Source organism: Osmerus eperlanus, chromosome 9 (genome assembly GCF_963692335.1).
Source record: "Osmerus eperlanus chromosome 9, fOsmEpe2.1, whole genome shotgun sequence".
NCBI classification, from domain to species: Eukaryota; Metazoa; Chordata; class Actinopteri; order Osmeriformes; family Osmeridae; genus Osmerus; species Osmerus eperlanus.
In genome coordinates, this window is record NC_085026.1 from 14759123 (window position 1) to 14779030 (window position 19908).

A 19908-nucleotide genomic window follows, 5' to 3' on the forward strand; every position below is an offset into this window, starting at 1 on the left:
CCACCGCCATGACTTGGCTATCCACGATTGCTAGGCTAACGCCTATATACTTCGCTAGCTAGCTTAGCTACCGTTAGCGTGATAACGTTAATTGTGCCCGTTTTTTTCTCATACTCAAATTTTTGGGATTTAAGTCTAAAGAATTGTTCCTGTTTAATTGCAATGTTAACTTAGCAGAATTGAAACTACAGCTAGCTAGCCGTGAAACGGCTAGCTAGCGTTAGCTAGCCTACTGTAATTGCTAGTTAGCCAGCGGCGACCGGTGATGACTGAGCAAGTTAAGAGTCTTTCACAAATCTCCCAATACTAACCAACTTGATAAAGTCTTCCCTCAGGAGAAAAGATGGTGATGTGTCTGTCAAAACCTGCACTAGATCCCCGGGACATGGCGAATTAGAAAGCCGGTAAATGTGTATAAAAGTTCACAATTATAAAGGGAGCTGCACAGAAAAAGAAAACACGCAAGTCAACGACCACGGAAGTGGATGGTGATTCTACGTCCGGGTCAACGGAAAATGGAACATGACATAGGGGTGTCCAAGAGAGATCATGATAGAAAATCCATAATTTTAATCTGGAATACAAACTGTATAGATTCTACATGACCACAAATAATAACATGGCCATGTTGATTTCACACTAATAAACACAAACTACTGCAGAGAGTATAATTACACTATAATTTTGGTGGGTAAATTAACTCTTTATTATCAAAAGAAAAAAATATTTACAATTAGTACATAGAGCTGTGTGGCGACTTCAGTTCAGAAGTTCACATTCAGTTGCGAGCAACATAACTATATTTATATTATTTAGCAATGCCAGCATGCAAACCCTTTACGCAGTCTCCATGGCAACTCCTAATGTGTCTTTCTGAGACAGAGCCACCGCTGGGGGACTTCGTAGGAGCACCTCTCGGCCCCGTCGTCGTCGTAGGGGATGTGCCAGGACGTGGCGGACGTCTGGATGATCGTGTCATAACTGGGAATTCTCTGTAAACAGAATGACATAGCACATTACGACACTGCACCCGACATCTGTATGCCTTCCCTTCCCTGGCATCACTTTATTTATTTTTTATTTTTAGTCATTTAGCAGACACTCTTATCCAGAGCGACTTACAGTAAGTACAGGGACATTATCCCCGAGGCAAGAAGGGTGAAGTGCCTTGCCCAAGGACACAACGTCATTTTTCACAGCCGGGAATCGAACTGGCAACCTTCAGATTACAAGCCTGATTCCCTAACCGCTCAGCCACCTGACTAAGCACTTACAAGCAACTGTGTAAAATTTGGAGATGGGTATCGTTTATCCCTTTATCAAGCTCTGTACTGCTTTACCTCCGTCCCTCTTACCTGGAAGCGAACCCTCCGGCCAAGGTTATACCCGCTCAGCACCAGCTGGTGGCCGCGCTGCCACTTAAAGAACAGCCGCCTGGTCACATCATCCGACAGACAGGCCTTGTGGTCCCTCATCAGATCACGGCTCACAAAGTTACAGTGGTTCCCAGAATGCAGTGTGGCATACAAGAGGAAGGGGTCATCCTCGGAGCTGACACATGGAAATGAGGAAATAAGAAAATACCTCAGTGGTTAGGGGTGTGCGGTGAGTCTTGTATTGGATCCTGCTGCTATTTAAAGACTTTACCGGAAAATGCATAAGAGGAGGACGGAAACTAACACTGATCACATGACTTTGCTCTGGATCTCCAGAGTCTGAAGCAGGACATTCTGTTGTAACTCAGACAGGAATGTCTAGGGGGGGGATTGTATGTTGTAACCAAGTCATATCTACTCACATGTTGTCAGTGAAGAAACAGTGGGCCTTCTGCTGGACCTGGGCCATGTGGTGTCTGTCCCAGCTTCGGGAGGGATTCAGCATGTGTTTCCTCCCCAGCACAAGGATGACCTGGCCCTGATGCTCCAGCTCAGACACCACTGCTAGCAGCTAGAGGGACAACACCGACAGACAGACAAATAGGCAAGCAGGACAGACAGACAGACATATAGGCAAGCAGACAGACAGACAGGCAGGAAGACAGACAGATAGGCAAGCAGACAGACAGGCAGACAAACAGACAGACAGATAGGTAAGCAGACAGACAGACACATGCAGACACACACATTAGTTAGCAGGTGCTATACAGTCTGTTTTATTGACATAAGATGAGTCATTTGACAGTGTGGCTCCTACATGAACTGAACAGATCTGTGGTGAGGACTTTAAACAGGAGGGTGTTGGCCGTTAAGGTTACCACAAGAGGAACGATTACGCCTCAGCCCACCGAGGCTCAGAGGCTGGATTTACATGGGCTGTTAGTCATATGATGAAAGGGCAGGAATCCCCTTCAGTCAACCAGCAGACCTGTAGGTGTCAGAGGCTAGAAGTGTAAGGCAACAGCCTTCACAGCCGGCCTCCTCTGAATCATCTGCTGTGTTATATGTTCGACTTGCAAGTACAAACCAAGTACATGCATCTATTGTTGTGCAGAGTACATTCTGTCTGTAAGTAGCTCTGGACGACTGTTGCTGCCAATAAGATGGCTAACATTTAGAGCGTCAACATTCTCATCTGTAAGAGAGCTACCAAACACAGCCAGTCAGACTGGGGTGAGTGAAGGGGCAAGCTAATGCAGGAGGCTATAGATAGGGTACCCCCAAAGAACCACACACATGTCAAGTCAGACCACGATGAGGCCATGCCTACACAAATATACCTCACTAAATATAAGCCAGCTTTTCTAGCTTGCTCTCAGAGACAGGCCTAACTAGGAATGTGTAATCATAGTCACCAGGCTAACACAGCATCCTGGCCTAGCAGACTTACCTCACCCTGCTCTGGGTCTGCAGAGGATGACACAACTTCTACACTGACATTATAACCACTACTTTCCTTCTCCTCTAGCCTGTATTCATTCTTCAGGCTTGCATTCTGTTCTAGATCTATATTGCAAAGTGCATTCATATGAAATATAGATCAATTCGAAAAATAAGGTGGGTTTATATCAATCTCTCTTTGAACTATCTGTCGGCATCGTCTGTCACCAGCAGTTGTGTGCCACAGCGTCTCCTAGTGACACAGAAGGGTAGAGCATCTGCCACACAGGTTTGATTTAGTGGCATAAAGTACTCACAGTCTCAGACTGGCTGCCCCTGGTAGTGTTGGCCACGTTGAGCCCATCAATGACCACGTCAAACGCTGGCTTCCTCTTTACAAAGGTCTTGAAGCTCTCCAGTTCCTGAGGATGAGGAGAGAAACAAAGGAGACGGAGAAGGAGAGAAAGAGGTTTTAAGTTTATCGCTAGACATGAACAGGTACATTGGAATTCTTAGGTCCTGCTCCTCTTGAGGGAACTCCTATCGACCTATGTTAAGAAATCATGTAAACCTATTATCAATAAGTCCTAACCTATATAAGCTACAATTGTAGTTACTTTAAGCAGGATACTCTTCCCTCAACAACAATGATGCCACAACAATGTGGGAGAGATGGAAAGAGAGCAAAATGGTCTGACCTTTAATAAAGTTCATTTTAGTCGTTTATTCCATTCTTTGAAAAGTTACAATTATATACATTTCACATTTGGTCATTTAGCAGACGCTTTTATCCAGAGCGACATACAGTAAGTTCAGGGACATTCCCCCCGAGGCAAGTAGGGTGAAGTGCCTTGCCCAAGGACACAACGTCATGTGTCACTGCTGGGAATCGAACCGGCAACCTTCTGATTGGTAGCCCGATTCCCTAACCGCAAACCATCTGACCCCACATATACAATTCCTGCCATGTCCCAGATTTTTACAGGAACAGTCATGTTTACTTGTTCTGGCTCATGTTTCTGGCTTGTCACCTGAGAACACAGCCAGAATGGAGTAACTATTTAAAATGCGTCTCTTTGGGCTCCACTGACCCTACTACAAGACTTCCTCTTGCCTGTTTTGGTCAAGCTGTTGTTGCCTTTTCATTTGGTTCATGGCCTTGCTCCAAATATATGCCCCGGTCAGAATGGCTGTTTCTGTGGATGCACGCATGCAAGTGTACAGTGGTTACAGTTTTATGTTTCTGAGGGGAATTTCTGTCTGGGCCACCTGCCAGGTCTCACACCTCCAGGTCTATTGTAACGTGAATCTCTCAAATATCACAACTCTGCCTGCTACGAGCTCTCTCAAAGCAAGGCGTATTCTTGTGATTCCTGCCAAACAGGACAACCAAGGGAGAACCTAGGGGATTCAATGTAGTTTTAGTACCTTTGGACCATCAACTGGATAACATTCCCCTTTTCTCCACACGTCAAATAGAAACAGCCAGAGGACAGCACAGTTGAGGAAAAAAATTGAGCTACTTTCACTTCTGTCTATGTTATGCAAATAGCCCATTGTGAAATCCCCTCCTGTTGCCGCTTAGAAGACCTAGTCCAGCCGCTACACCGTATAACACGTAAGGCTGCAGAAAATAAGTTACCAGGTGGTTGAAGATATAATCAAAAAGTCAGCATGACATTCAGTCGGAAGAAGAGGAAAGGGTGATTTGATATATGTGTATGTGCATGTATGTACATATGTGTATGTGTCTATGTGCATGTGTGTATGTATGTGCAAGTATGTATGCATGTATGTATGTGTCTCAGGTTTCCCAGGAGAAGAAGTAACTGGTTTGGTCAGATTCTATTTCATGTGCTATTGTTACAGAACTAACCCTGCACCTCCTAAGTAACCTAGCAACCTGCAACTAGGATACAACTGCACATGACAGTCTGCCTGACTGACCCCCTTCAATGGACGTAGTCAGGATATGAAATGGTGAGAGCAGGGAGAAAAAAGTGAGATGGGAGACAGAGGGTCAAATATAAAAAAAGTTGTTCAGTAGAGAGAAACAGGAAAAAAAAGTTCTGTTGAAAATGGGAGTAAAGACAGATTTGATACCCACACATGTGTTGGCCAAGGTGGAGATGGGGGTGAGAGAAAGGATAAGCGAGGGAGGGGGGTTGGACCCGGAGCTGCCAGGGACTTTCCAGGGGGTCCTCATGTGAGACAACCTATTAAGACTGAGATGTGAAACCTATCCCTTGTTCGGCTACATGACTGCAGCAGCAGCATGCTCGAACTGTCCAGGGGTCAGAGCTAGAAACACTTGCCCGTGTGGTTGCCTGTATTTGTCCTATATTCTATGTGTTTACATGTGTCAAGTAAGTGCATTCTACAGCTGACTTAACCAGACCTAACTTGAAAGAGAGAGACAATTTCCTTGTGACTCCCTTGAACTAAATAAACGTTTAATGAGAATACAACAGAGCAGTGTTTCTACAGGAACACATTGTCCCTCGGGCTCTTTTTCATCATCAAGATGATTGCATGTCTGCATATAGAACAGCACCGTGCTTCAACACTGTTGCAATCCAATATAGATAGGACTTCCACGAATAAACAGTGATCCTGTTGGTAAATATAGCGAGAGAGTTGTGCACTACATAAACACATTTGTATTTTTCGGTGTTGTGTACTATCAACGTTGTGTGCTCAGATTCTAGTTCAAGCTCTAATTAAAAGGAACCTTTAGGTAGACAAGCCTTCAGAACCACAGTTCCATTCTCACTTTTCTATTCTGCTTTCTGTTCTGTTGTCACTGTTCTGTTCTGATATGGTTCGGTTTTGTTATAACTCAGTTTGGGTATTTTCTGTTATGGCTATTCGGTTTTGTTCCATGTGTTCTTACGCTTCAGTTCATTTCTGTTCTCTTGTTACTGTTCTGTACGGTTCTGCTGTTGTTATTCTGCAGAGTTGTGTTGTCTCAGTGGGTATGCCCAGTAGGGGGTTGCAGAGAAAGACACAGGGAGGGGATGGAAATCCCCCACATCTCATCTAACCTTACACACACACAGACACACACACAGACACACACACACACACACAGAGACACACATAGACACACACACACACACACACACTTACTCTTCTGCTGGAGTCTGGTGGCTGGTCTGGGAAGAACGGCTTGGACAGTGGGTAGGTTGGGGAGAAAACTGACTCAGACAGCTACCTATATTCTTACCAGTCGATTCTGGCTCATTCAGGGCTCTATCTATGGCTATAGGTGGAATCTAGTCATGTCATTCATTTTTTATGTAATACAAATATGGTCTCTTAGAGGTTATTCTGATCAGTGTATCCTGGACAAAAATATGTTCTAGTAAGTTGTACGAGTTACAGAAGATCCTTCTACAAGGCCCTGCAAGCTTGTATGTGAGTTTATCAAAACAATCAGTATTTCCTCCAAGGATTATCCACATTTTCATAGACAGAAGAATAATCCTGGTCGTACATCTTGAAATAGTTACAATGTACTTCTCACCAGTGCATGCCTAACAATAACTCAAGAATGCATTATGAAAAATGATCATTTTCCTCAAAGACATTATCTAAAAGTTACCCTTTGAACCTTTCTGATAGTCTCGCACTCGAAAACCCACAGGTGACACCCTAACCTAACATCATAGACATTGCACACTCCTACCCCCTTGTGGATACTGTACAGTACTGCACCATTTCAATTCAACTCTATAATGTCACTGAAAACATGTTTCTGTCTATGCCCTGTACTGCACTGTCTGTCCTTGTATTATTTCTATATGTGTCAAAAATAAAGTTAAATTGAACTCAAATGCATTTGAGTGTGTCCAGACCTCTGGTGTGGTCTTGTTAAAGACATCTTGTCCTCTGATGACTTCCTGCATCACCCTCTCCCTCAGCTGGCTGTACTCCTCCTGAGTCAGGCGGATGGGCTCCAGCTCCTCCTTGCAGCTCCGACACACGCCCCTAAACATGCAGAAGGTCAAAGGTCACATGCTACACAGCTACAGAACAGTAGCCCTCGAATTCAACCCAGTCTGACACATTGCCCTGCACAAAGCGCCAGAGGTTAGAGGATGTCAGTCTTAAGAGGACATAGGTGGTTAGATATTTAGATGTCTGAACGCAATACATTACATTACATTTAGTCATTTAGCAGACGCTCTTATCCAGAGCGACTTGCAGTAAGTACAGGGACATTCTCCCCGAGGCAAGTAGGGTAAAGTGCCTTGCCCAAGGACACAACGTCATTTGGCATGGACGGTAATCGAACCAACAACCTTCTGATTAATAGCCCGACTCCCTAACCGCTCAGCCATCTGACCCCCAATACATGACATGTGATGAGGGGTATGAGGAGGGCTTGGTTATTACTTGGGCTCCACTGTGGTCCAGCTTCCCTTCCAGCTCGTTTCAGGAATACTGGAGGCAGTAAGAGAAGAACACAACGTAAGACGTAAAACTAAAGAGTGGTTTCTGAAAGAAATTAGGGGTCAGGACACGTTAAAAACAAAGGCCCAATGGACGCGTTGTACCACAGCTACACGTCTCACCTCTGGAACCAGGCTTCAATGGTTTGAGCCAGGGACCACTGGGGGTAAACCTGGTTGTCTCTCATGTACATCAGGACTCCCTGCAGCCTCTCCTCCTGCTCTGGCCCTGGCCGGGACATCCCACTCTGGAACAGGCTCTGCCAGATCTCCTGGTTAGGGACCAGTCCCTTCTCTATGAGGTCATCATACAGCGCCCACGCCATGCCAACATCCCCGTGCTGCACAGCCCCGGCGATAACACAGCCATAGTTACGTGAGGAGGGGGTGATGACCCTTTTCATGTCTTCCAAGATGTCGAGTGCCTTACGCCAGCGTTCTGTGTGGCTGAAACCCCTGATGAAGAGGCTGTAGGCACCCGTGTCCAGCGAACCGAAACGTCCGGTCATAATCTCATAGAGGTCAAACACCTCTTCATTGTGGTCCGCCGCCACGCACAGTGTCAGGTAGCGAAGGAGCATCTTGTAAGGCAGGGTGCCTGTCTCCGTGGCGACGAATGCCAGAAGGGACTTTGCGATGTCGATTTCCGCCCGTTGGGCGAAGAGTGATGTCATCATCTGTATGGGGAAGCGCTCATGGTTGCCTGAAGCCTCTTGGAGCTTTCTCCACTCCGAGGCTGCAAGGGGCCGGTCGGGGAGCTCCACTCGCACCCTGGGCTGTCTGGGGTCTGGTTCCTCCGCTTCCCGGAGGCCACTTTTCCTTCTCAGGATCTCGGCTGTCTTCTTGGCAGTCCCTGCTGCAAACACAGATTTGGGGAAAGACGGACTTTCCCTGATGTTGAAGTCTTTCTGTCTATCTTCTTTCTTGTTATGATGACCTAAAGGTCTGCTCACTCTTTTTGTGCTAAATAAGTGTGCAGAATGCAGCTTGCTGTCTTTGAAGACAGAAAGCAAAACTCTCAGCTGCGTACAGCCTACAGTTCTAGGATGAGATAGTACGTTTCCGTACTTAAAGCAAAATCCAGATTTTGATATCAACATGGAACCCATATTGTAAACGACGGGACTGTCGCAAAGACCACCACATGCATTTGCAACACTAGTTAGCTAGGAAGAGTTGACAGTAGCCTACGTTATACAACAAACTATTGGTCTATATCTATTCACATTAATTTCATTGCATTTCTCATACAAAGAAGACTCACAAGTGTCTGCAAAAGCACCACCAGATAAATAATTCCTCTGTAAAACACGGTTTTGAATAAAACTTCAGACACAACATTGAAAGAGGCATAAATCCGTGTCGCACATCTGACGTCACCATAATATGACGTCACTAGCTGAACTAGCGCAACCGAATTGTTGGGAGTCGACTTGTCAGATGTCTTTAATATTTTTATAACCTAAACCCAAAATGTCTACAGATAGAATGGTACACTGGAAAGACATTTTGAAAAGGAGACTGGCAACTGCCAAGAAGGGTAAGCTAAATGAGCAGTAGCGGACCAGTTATGGTTTATTTAGGCAGTTAGCTAGCTAGCTACAGTAGTCAACTAGCTAGTTGACTAGCTAGCTAACTGCCTAAAGTTAGATCCTCGTTGGAGTTGACTAACTTAGAAACTTTGTTTTCTGACAAGAGTTTGGCTGCAGTTTGTAAACATTTTACATGGTCCTGTGTTATGGCCCACATTTGTATTAAGATGAGAGGACTGAAGAGGAGAAGAAGACAGAGGAAACTGCTTTATTCACGAAGTACTACACGGAATGGAGGGGAGGAGGCAGCAAGGAGAGTTCCTACAGAAATATCCCGCGATTCTACTACAGGGTACATAAACTGTTTAACCCTTTTCTGACATTTCTTGTGCTTGTCTTATTTAAACCCATCAATAACATGTCTCTCTCTAAGACTGTGTCTGATAGACACAATCTGCTGTTGTGAGTATTTTAACCCCCGTGGGGCAAATACTGACCCTGGACGATTATTGGGTGTTTACATTTAGCTTCCGGCGGAAGACGAGGTGTTGCTGCAGAAGTTGAGGGAGGAGAGCAGAGCTGTGTTTCTGCAGAGGAAGAGCAGGGAGCTCCTCGACAACGAGGAGTTACAGGTAACAGCATCATCCACATGTTTATCCTTATGACTAGATGCTGATGGCTTGGTGAACCAGACTGATCTTTCTGCTTCAATCCATATACTATAGTTTCCTTTCCTGTGTTCTGCTTAGAATCTGTGGTTCCTGCTGGACAAGCATCAGGTCCCACCACTGTCTGGAGAGGAGGCCATGATCAGTTATGACTGTTACCTGAAGGTTGGGGAGATTGCTGGGGAGAAGTGCAAGTGAGTGGAGGGGCAAAGCTGAAAGGGGCCTTAAAGAGCACATACAATACATACATGCCAAGATTAGTTTACTTCGTTATTATTCATTTCGATATGCATGGTCAGGTATTCATTTGAAATAATTCTACAGCATTCTGTTAACATGCCACCAACCATTTTCACCTTCTTAGGCAGTTCTTCACAGCCAGAGTGTATGCCAAGCTGCTCTACAACGACCCGTACGGACGCATCTCCATCATGCAGTTCTTTAACTACGTCATGAGGAAGGGTGAGTCAGATCACTGCCAGTTTTCCTGACGTCGGTCACCTTCAACACATGACAGCCTGTGTTCCTGTTGCGTTGCTGTTGGCAACAATGCTGCTTTTGTGTGTTCTTGACCAGTGTGGCTGCACCAGACGAGGATAGGGCTGAGTCTGTACGACGTGGCTGGACAGGGCTACCTGCGAGAGTCTGTAAGCATCTTCAACGCTCGCTTTTAACTCTCACACCTGCCACCTTGTAACCTGGCCTTACCAAACATGACATGGTCTGAATCATGATGTGTGTGTGCGTGTGTGCACGTGTCCAGGACCTGGAGAACTACATTTTGGAGCTGATTCCCACACTGCCCCAGCTAGACGGCCTGGAGAAGTCTTTCTACTCCTTCTATGTGTGCACCGCCGTACGCAAGTTCTTCTTCTTCCTCGACCCACTGAGGACCGGTGAGATGCCCTCCTCAACAAGATGTTGTGTGCATGATGTTACAGTGTACACGATGTTTCATACCTCTGTGTGTGTACCTTTTATCACGCTCAGTTTATACTGTAAACCCATATAAGGGTTTTTCTACTCAGTAAAAACACCTCATATGCATTATCATCACTTATCACATCATATAATCATTGATGTTTGGGATGCATTTGTTTTAAACATAGTAACTCTATAAGTGGTGTCCCATTGTCTTGATAAGATGTTTTGCCAGTGGCTCTGGGACAAGCACCATGCCCAGCCTCTTCATCGCTAACTGTGTCACAATGGATGACCTAACATAGAGACTGTTTATCCTGCCTTCCAGGAAAGATTAAGATCCAGGACATTTTAGCCTGCAGTTTTCTGGATGACCTTCTGGAGGTGAGGGTTCACTCAACCGTAACACTAGTGGAGCACAGCCAAAACACACATCACCACCAGGGACCGGTTAGAACACATTCAGGAGTGAAGGAGACTGCTGGATGTTCTTTGCACTCCCTATCACTAATACTATCTCTCTCGCTCTCTCTCTCTTTCTAGTTAAGAGATGAGGAGCTGTCAAAGGAGAGTCAGGAATCTAACTGGTTCTCAGCCCCCTCTGCCCTGAGGGTTTATGGTAAAAAACCAGGATGCCGTCCATAATCTTTGAAATTCTAAACAGGTTTCTTAACTAGTTTCTATTGTTTGATGATGATAATGAGGGTCTTGTTTCCCGTGGTTTTTCAGGCCAGTACTTAAACCTGGACAAGGATCATAACGGCATGCTGAGTAAGGAAGAGCTGTCTCGCTATGGTACAGGCACGCTGACCAGTGTCTTCCTAGATCGGGTATACCAGGAGTGCCTCACATACGATGGAGAAATGGTAAACAAAACACACCAGTCACTAATCAGCTACACATCTGATATAACTGTTTGTGTCTTCCTGTTGATGGTCATCTGTTTAGTATTACTATACAAAACACACTCCCTTATTTATTGTGTTAGTCTGCTCCTCCAATCAGGACTGAACAAAACACTTGAAACTTGTTGGTAACACATTCTTTAATCCTGACAGTTATAAATCTTGTTCATCCCTGTCTCTACGTCAGGACTATAAAACGTACCTGGACTTTGTGCTGGCTCTGGAGAACAGGAAGGAGCCGGCTGCACTGCAGTACATCTTCAAGCTGCTGGATATGGAGAACAAAGGCTACCTCAATGTTTTTGCTCTCAACTACTTCTTCAGAGTGAGGAGACTTTCTAGATTGTAACAGTTATAGTTGGTGAATTGAACTGCCGAACTGTTCGCAGACTAATGCACATTGTTTTTTTCCTCTGTTCCCCCTTCCTCTCCATTCCCTGTCCTCTCCCCTCCCTCTCCTCTCCCCTCCCCCAGGCCATCCAGGAGCAGATGAAGATACATGCTCAGGAACCTGTGACATTCCAGGACGTCAAGGTGAACCATCTGTGCACTCAGCACATGATGTCATACTGAATTTTAAAGACGTCACTCTATGCGCTCTCCGTCCAGTCAAGCCATACCATAGTTAAAACTAACGCCATACCTTATCAGTTATATTCTGAAGGCCTTTAAAACTGGCTCAACCCCCCCCCCCCCCCCTCTTCTATCCAGGATGAGATCTTTGACATGGTGAAACCCAGGGATCCGTACAAGATCACCCTGCAGGACCTGGTGAGCAGCAGCCAGGGAGACACCGTCACTAGCATCCTCATAGACCTCAACGGCTTCTGGACCTACGAGAACAGGGAGGTGCTGGTCGTCAATGACAGCGACAGCAACAACTCTGACATGGACGAGACCTGATATTAATACCGCCGGAGTGCAAGGGTCTGATCTGAACCAGGAAGAGGACGTGTTACGGGAGACGATTCCCCACACCCCGCAGAGGGAATATAGAGACTTCACAACAGTCTGATTAAATGTCTTTATGTACAGTATATATATATACACACATCTCACATATTTTATACCAATGTTGTAATAAAAATAATTTCTACCAATAGAAAAGGTATTTTGTAATCCCTGTGATACATTTCTATATTTTTTGCATTGATCTGACATGCCTAAGTAGATAGGAGTCATACAGAGCATATCAATAACAGTACTTTTACAAGCCCAGACAACAGGACTACAGTGCCTTGGTTCATCTATCCATTAACAACATCAATTCACAAGTAAAGTACAGGGGTTCTAGGTTATCCCTAGCTCTGCTATCTCTGCTGCACGACTCACATTTCCATCAGGACATTTGGGGTTTGAGGAAAAGATTCTCCTTTATAATTCAGTAACATCACATAGGACCATCTTTTTGAAATGCCACCAATATCTCAAGTATATGCAGAGGATTTTCACAAGGCCACATACAGTATTCCATATCTGACAACAACTGTTTACCATTGAGAAAAAAAATACATTGTCGCGTACCTAAACAAAATAAATCGGTCTTTTTCTAAATCAGCAACTTTCTTATTAGCATCAAAGGACCATCCACTGTGTACTCATTCACTGGCAATTACTAGTTCCATTGACACAGTGACGTTCATTGCACACACACATATATACAAATAGCTACATTCATGCTTTTGTGACAATTTAGCAACTAAAAATAGCTGTTATTTTGCATACATCTGAACATTTCATCATGGATGTAACCACCATAAAAAATAGGAATATAATTAGTAAGCCATTTTAGAAAAGAAATAAGGATGTCCAAAGCATTAGGACATGAAAAATTACTGGACGCCTGTTTAATTTAATTCATAAGATTCGAATTATAATCAAATTAATGTCTCAGGAGGAAGGGATGGGGGCGGGAACTCTCTGGCCTTCTGGTGTGGTCTGATTGGGCTCTGGCTCCAACTCAAAGGTGACGTTAACGAATGAGGCTGTCCCCTCCGGCTGTTCCGTGGCCGGTGATTGGTCCTCCTGGTTTTGCTGTTCCTTAAACCTGCGCTCTGCCTCCTCGGACAGACGGTTATCTTCCTCCTCCTCTTCCTCCTGTAGAGTGACAACATAGGATGAGGAGAGAGGGCCAAGGCTCAAATACCAATCTGTTCCATAAAGCTTGAACCTGGGCAGAGATTAATTTCTGCAAATAATAATAATTCTTATCTGTCTATACATATGTGTGTGTGTTGTGTATCACCTCCTTCTTCATCCTGTAGTACTCATCAATGGCATACTGGTACTTGGGAGAAGATATGCCAAATAGGGAGGCCATTCTCTCTCCCAGGTAGTCACAAACTGGAAAAACAAGCACAGGATTTGATGACATAATCTATGGTCTTCATAACCAGAACTAGAATGAGATCATTACAATACTATACAAAGATATGAAGAATAACTGACGTATAAATTAGTTTAAGTCAGATACCGTGTTGTTTCCATGATGTGTTACCAGTATACATGTGAGGTTGTGCAGTGGAGCTAGACACAGAAACATGCTGTTACCTGAGATGGTGGAAGTTGCTGCCCTCCACATGTGGAACCAGAAGTAAGGACCCCAAGTCAACTTAGACTGGAACATACAAACAAATACAACACTACATCATCCCCATTATACCAACAAACACATTCCTCAATCCCAAAGTGATGGCAAACATATGGCACAAACACCATGACTCGTCAGTCAAACCAAACTTACCGTGTCTGTGGTTGCCATGTGGTTCCTCTTTGCAGGCTCTTCCTCCTCCTCCTCTTCATCAGTGCTATACTCCTCCATGGTTTCTCCACTGGCAAAGTATATAGTCCTGCGTGGCACTTTGACCGGCACTTTTGACTGGCCCACACTCATGTCCCCAAGCTCCACACTCTCAAAGTCTTTTCCCATACCAGGGTTCTAAAACACACACATACAAAAACATCCTAATCATCACCCTTGTGTTTTGCCGAGAACCCGCCAACACAATGTCAAACGTACATTGTTCTCATAGTATGTATCGTGAAACATTTTCAAGACAGAACATTTGGCTTTAGTCTTGAGGGGGCACTCTGGTAGTGATACAACATATACATTTCTATTGTGCTTAGGCATGCCATTCAGACATCTCTCGCTCCCAAACACACCAACACCAAGCCAACTATTTGAACACAAACATTCTGATATACCCATCAGGCAAGAGCTACAGTACATTTGGACAGAAGTTTATTTAAAAATATATCCGGGCACTGTGTCGATTCATGCGGCAGACAGTTTGTCAGGTTTGCCAACAAAGACCCCTTTACAGCTGGAGCTAGCTACGTATACAAGGAGGAAGTAGCAGCTAAAATTAGCTGCCGTTAGAGCTAGCTATAGGAACTAACGCTGGCTAACAAAACAGATAGTCTACTTTAGGTACTAATGGATGGAAACGATTGCTGTTACAAAGTGTCAGGTCTATGATCATCTCGCCGTTTTACCTTTTCAGCGTCCATAGCTTGTCCAAGAGAAATATTGGCATTAGTGAGACACAGCAACAATTCTGCCATCTCACTTCACTACACCCTCTCCAAGTCCCGCTCCTTCCTCTCTCCCTTGGCGTCTCCCGGACGTGACGATGGCTCCCTGCAACAACCAAGCAAAGGGTCCGACATCATTAGAGCTTTGGATCAGCCGGTCAAAATCACAAAAGCCAGCCTTGATCACTTTCAACGTTTTCGAACGTAAAAACCTTCATACCCCTTCACATTTAAAAAACATGATTTAACATCATGATCACACGGTGGAGCTCATGTATACATACTGCAAATAAAGTGCAAAATATGGACAAGAATGGGGATAAGGATCAACTATGCTCTTTGTGCTACAGCTGGCATGAATGCGCAACAGTTGCTGTACAGTCTATTGGACTAAAAAAGGGGTGTGGGCTGTGAAATCCAAAATAAGTCTCACGTGTTGGCTTCGACGAGCTTGAGCTGCATTTAACTGCAGTAGAACACCTCCCCCTAGCGGCTGAAGTAGGTATGGCAAAAATAACAGCGCTTTGGGTTCAACCATTAATGAGAACGGTTAGATAATTCGACACTTTACTTACCATTGACACGGAAGGAATGTAATTGACCATAGATTATGAACAATATAGCATAACTAATATGGACTGTACATACATGAGCTGTTTTTGTTAAGTATTTCTATCTGTTTGAGATTTTAGATGATCGCAGTGTATTGTTTTCATCCCCGCGCACGAACAGAGTTGGCGTCATCCAATAGTATTGAAGGCAAAGCTGGTATAGCAGTGTTTGTTTCCACAGAGAGCCAGTAGCTTTCCAGCGGATTTGAGCAACCGTTGTCGCACCATTTCACAACGGTTTATCTTCACACTTTCTTCCCGTGATTGAATAACCGACAGGCGGCCTGCGCCATGGCTCTGTGCAGGAATGTCGGGGCCATGGCTTTACCGAGCGAACTCATTGTCCACATATTCTCCTTCTTATCCGACAGAGATAAGCTTCGGGCCTCGTCAGTGTGCTCCCGCTGGAGGGAGTGTCTATTTTACCCAACGCTTTGGACGGAGCTCAAACTGCGTGTCGGTGGATGCTCAAACAGCGGGGGTTCAGTTTCCGAGGAGACCTCGAGATTAGAATTCCTTACCAGAAAGTTCGGATCTTTTGTGCGCGAACTGGAGTTCTCTCCGGTGTTGGCATTGGACGAAGTGGAGGACAGGATGGAGGCGCCTACAGGAACCAACCCTCAGTTCTCCGACCCATGGAAATACGCAATGACCACTTATCTGGACCAGGTGTTGTGTGTGCTGAGCAGTATTCGGAACAACAGGTAGTTATCAGACTGCTTAATATACATTATATTACATATACAAGTGCACCAGAAGCTGCATGCCATATTTGAGTGTTGATGTTGTTTGTTTTATGGGTCGTGCGTAGCTCATAAAATAGCACAGCTAACGTTAGCTAACTCGCTAGCTAGAAACAAACCCCTTTTATTACGTAATCACGTAATGTCTTCGGCTGATATCAGCTGTTTCATTGACGTGCGCATTCCAATCAGTTTCACTTAAAATCGAGCAATTTACACCAATAGTAAGTCTACCCACGAGGAAACGCATTGCGTGTGGTTACTTTGTGGTCAGAATTCAGCGAGGAAGAGAGTTGTTCATATTGACAACAAAGCAGTTGTCATGGTCAGAGAATGTAGTCTGGACGGGAGAGCTGAGGTCAGCAGTGACATTGACATCGCATGTAACTTTGGACTGTTCTGTTCTCTCATCATCTGCACTGGTCTGTGGGCTGCCTGGAAAGTGCCAGATGCAGCATTCTCCTTCAGTCCCGAACTCCGTTGTGTGTGTGTGTGTGTGTGTGTGGTCCGGGAATGTCAGCGTGTCTGTGTTATGTGAAACCCCTTTAATAAACTGATTGCATCCCTAACATTGACCACTGTATGCTCTAGACTAGAGGTTGTCGGTAATGTCAGGCTGGCCATGGGCTTTACAGTCAGGTCGAAAGCTGCTGATCATGTCTTTGAGGCCTTCACATGAGTGTGTGTATGCTGACTATAGTGTTTGTTGCTGATTACAATGAAAACCTACCCTCTGGTTTAGGGATGAGGTTGCACAGCTTGTAGTTTAACTCCTTTCTCTCTCTCCCTCCCTCTCAGGAATCTGCAGAGGCTGAGCCTGTATGGGGACACCTGCATTCTGCAGGAGGAGGTGTTCATGGACAGGTCCTATCTCAACCAGGTCGATCAGGGATGCAAGAAGATCAAGGAGTGAGTGGTCTGATGGCAACACGTATCACGCATCTACCACAACCCTATGGTGGTGGCAAAACAGCCATCTAAATTGACATTTGGCTGATATGTTTCTTTGGAAATATTTAGTTTGCTATAGGAAAGATTAAGATGTAGAAGTTAAATGAATAGGAAATGTTTTTAACCAACACCTTTCTCTTCCCCACCCCAACCCCTACATTTTTGTCTCTTCACTCCTCTAGGATCCAGCAGTTGTTTGAGGAGGTGCTCTCCAATAGCCGTCAGATAAAGTGGCTGTCCTCCGCCTTCATGTTGGGAATGCTGACCCCTTCCTCCCTGGCCTCCCTCTCCAACCCCAGTGCTGACTCCCTGGAGCACCTCAGCCTGCTTGACAACCAGCTGCCCCCCCTAGCCCCTCCCTGCGAGCTGGCCCGCCTCACCCACCTACAGTCCCTCGGCCTCGACTTCTGCGACTTCACCTCCGAGATGTGCCGTCTCCTGGCCGCCCCCGACCGTGTCCCTCTCCATCGCCTCTCCCTCCTGCTCAACGGCGACGCCCCGGAGGCCAAGCCTCTGGAGGGCATAGCCAGCGAAGAGGACTGGAAGGGGCTGGTCCGCCACACGTCCAACCTGCGTGTGTTCATGATGGGGCTGGAAGTAGGCACCCAGGTGCTGCTCCAGGCGCTGAAGCCCAGCATGCCCCTGGAGCGCCTTCACCTGGACTGCTACTGCACCCTGGTCAGCGAGGAGGCTCTGGAGCTCATCTCTCAGCAGTACAACCAGACGCTCAGCCACTTCCTGCTCACGAGGGACAACGGAAGCTTCCCTGATCTGGGCATGAACAGGAATGAGGACCCGCTGGTCCTGCTGGCCTGGCGCTGTGTGCACCTGACCGTCCTGGTCATACATGGTAAGTGTGTGTGTGTGTGGTCTTGTTTAACTACCCTTGTGGGGAGCAAAGGCTCTCACAAGTATGGTGAAACGTGGAAAAACTCGACCCTGTGGGACCCGGTTGATGGACCCCAAAACTCCAAATGTTTTTTTTCCAGGGGTTTTTAGGGTTATAGTTAGTATTAAGGTTATGATTACATTAACGGGTTAAGGTTAGTGGTTGATGATTGTGCTCCACAATGATAGACAAACAAACCTGTGTGTGTGTGTGTCTATGACCTTCTCCGCCCCTGTTTCCCATGTCTCCAGGCTACACCGTGTGGTCCCACAACCTGGTGGCCATCTCCCGCCTGCGTGGGTCCAACCTGAAGCTGCTGGCGGTGTCCGAGGAGAGCATCGACTTTGACCCTGACCAGTCCGTCTGCATGGAGGGCGACCCAGTCCACAACCTGGTGAAGGAGGTGTCTCTGGGGCTGGGCCGAGTCTGGCACCCCATCTCAGACATCAGCGGGGGCCTCTCCGACACCACCCTGCACTTCCACAGCCAGCTGCAGGCCTTCAGCACGGGCATGTAGGCACCGCCATCCAGGGGCCACACCCACACCTTTTAATCACACACCCTTCCATTGTCACAGCCCCCGTTCATCTAACAACCCCACCTCGATGATCCCCAGCTCATTTGCATACTCATTAGTTGTTTTTTCTTTCTTTATTTTTTGTTTTTCATTTTTCCTCCTCTACTTGTAGAGTGAACTAATGCTTTGTATGTGCTGTGTTTATAACCAGTATTGGATCTCTATATTTATATATATATATCTCTATATATCCTGCTCATGGCTAGGAGGTTTGGGGGGGAGGGGGTGGGGTGGCTTGTCCAGTTGCTATGGTAAAGGAGGAAGAGTTGCGGTGGTGGTGGTGGAAAGATAGGGGAGGGGGGCGATCTCAACAGTTACTAGCTTTGTTGTAATTTGTTTGTTTGTCTATCTATTGGTTGCTTCTTAGCAAGTGCTGAGTTTCTCTGTAAACTGTCAGTCAATCCATCTTGGCTTTTTACAACGATGAGTTCCTGTGTACATGTTCACTAGTCCATAGGGAGCCTAGTCAAGTTCCTGTGTACTTGTCCAATAGTCTGTAGGAGCCTAGTCTTCCGGCAGAGGACCTGTAGAAGCTTTAGGATTGTAGTGTAGACTTTGCCCCTGCAGTACTGGAGGTAGGGGCCAAGGGCCAACAGGGTGAGTCCATTCTCTGTCTGTCTCAGGTAGGCTAAACATCACATTGACAAATATTGGAGGAGAGGAGGAGGAGGAATGAAACAATCAGCTAGTCTGTCAGTTGAAATGGTTTTTCTTGAGTCACAGTTGCCTTGGAAACCCCCTCGTTTTCGGGATTCAGTCATTTTGCCGTCAGATTCGCCCCCAGCTTTACGGGGGTTAACAAACCTAGTCCTATATTTGTTTTTAAAGATTAAGGTGTTGACGAGTTGGACGAATGGCAGAAGGCTACTCCTTGCACATTATTATGTCTAGATGGACAGTTGGGAAAACGTGTTGGCATGTGTTATGAGTCCTGGCCACTGGGTTTCATCAGATTGTAGAGGGATGCGTTTAGATATTTCCACTGGCTCTGTCCATATCTCAGGATTATTGCACTTTCGGTACTTGTTTCCAATGAAGGCATTCTTCTGAAGCCGTCTGGCTAGCTGGTTAACTGGGGCTGGGTGGGTGAGATCCAGTAGAAATGATATGGGGATAATCTCTCCAGCAACATGCTGGGGTCTGTTTGATATCTGTCTGCTTGCATGCCTGCTCCTCCTCCTATGGTCAGCCACTGAGGCTGGGCTTCATGCCTGAAAGGTGGATAAGAGAAGATGGAGAAGCTGTGATAGATATGCATGTTAACAGAGAGCAGCTTCTTAAGTCTTCATATGAGATCCCTGTCC

General features: G+C 45.8%; 5 protein-coding genes across 7 annotated transcripts in view; 2 read left to right on the plus strand and 3 right to left on the minus strand.

Annotated features, from left to right (window-relative positions):
- The window catches only part of psma6a (proteasome 20S subunit alpha 6a), a 2558-nt gene extending 2062 nt beyond the window's left edge, over positions 1-496 (minus strand). Inside the window, 1 exon segment of the mRNA XM_062470397.1 lies at positions 257-496. Within this exon segment, the coding sequence (XP_062326381.1) occupies positions 257-387 (131 nt within the window). The 5' untranslated portion in view covers positions 388-496.
- A 186-nt stretch (positions 497-682) lies between these two features.
- prorp (protein only RNase P catalytic subunit) lies at positions 683-8660 on the minus strand. 2 transcript variants are annotated; one of them, XM_062470391.1, is made up of 7 exons: positions 7394-8660; positions 7215-7262; positions 6674-6806; positions 3134-3238; positions 1799-1947; positions 1341-1551; positions 683-992 (listed from the first exon to the last, which is right to left on the minus strand). In XM_062470391.1, exons 1-7 carry the CDS (start codon positions 8377-8379, stop codon positions 861-863), a joined length of 1764 nt encoding a protein of 587 aa, XP_062326375.1. In that variant the 5' UTR covers positions 8380-8660; the 3' UTR covers positions 683-860. The 2 variants fall into 2 exon arrangements, with proteins under 2 accessions (XP_062326375.1, XP_062326376.1); XM_062470392.1 differs by having other exon boundaries at positions 1356-1551; positions 7394-8658.
- Positions 8648-12780, plus strand: ppp2r3c (protein phosphatase 2, regulatory subunit B'', gamma). Its single transcript, XM_062470394.1, has 13 exons — positions 8648-8810; positions 9030-9154; positions 9330-9434; positions 9552-9664; positions 9835-9932; positions 10047-10117; positions 10234-10366; positions 10720-10775; positions 10935-11010; positions 11121-11257; positions 11484-11621; positions 11771-11830; positions 12008-12780. Exons 1-13 carry the CDS (start codon positions 8744-8746, stop codon positions 12197-12199), a joined length of 1371 nt encoding a protein of 456 aa, XP_062326378.1. The 5' UTR covers positions 8648-8743; the 3' UTR covers positions 12200-12780.
- fam177a1 (family with sequence similarity 177 member A1) lies at positions 12307-15412 on the minus strand. 2 transcript variants are annotated; one of them, XM_062470395.1, is made up of 6 exons: positions 15267-15412; positions 14795-14939; positions 14040-14234; positions 13847-13913; positions 13542-13639; positions 12307-13393 (listed from the first exon to the last, which is right to left on the minus strand). In XM_062470395.1, exons 2-6 carry the CDS (start codon positions 14861-14863, stop codon positions 13187-13189), a joined length of 636 nt encoding a protein of 211 aa, XP_062326379.1. In that variant the 5' UTR covers positions 14864-14939; positions 15267-15412; the 3' UTR covers positions 12307-13186. The 2 variants fall into 2 exon arrangements, with proteins under 2 accessions (XP_062326379.1, XP_062326380.1); XM_062470396.1 differs by having other exon boundaries at positions 13847-13907; positions 15267-15409.
- LOC134027187 (F-box only protein 33) lies at positions 15349-18814 on the plus strand. The gene is made up of 4 exons (XM_062470393.1): positions 15349-16148; positions 16986-17096; positions 17321-17988; positions 18279-18814. Exons 1-4 carry the CDS (start codon positions 15736-15738, stop codon positions 18542-18544), a joined length of 1458 nt encoding a protein of 485 aa, XP_062326377.1. The 5' UTR covers positions 15349-15735; the 3' UTR covers positions 18545-18814.
- Positions 18815-19908: the final 1094 nt, after the last annotated feature.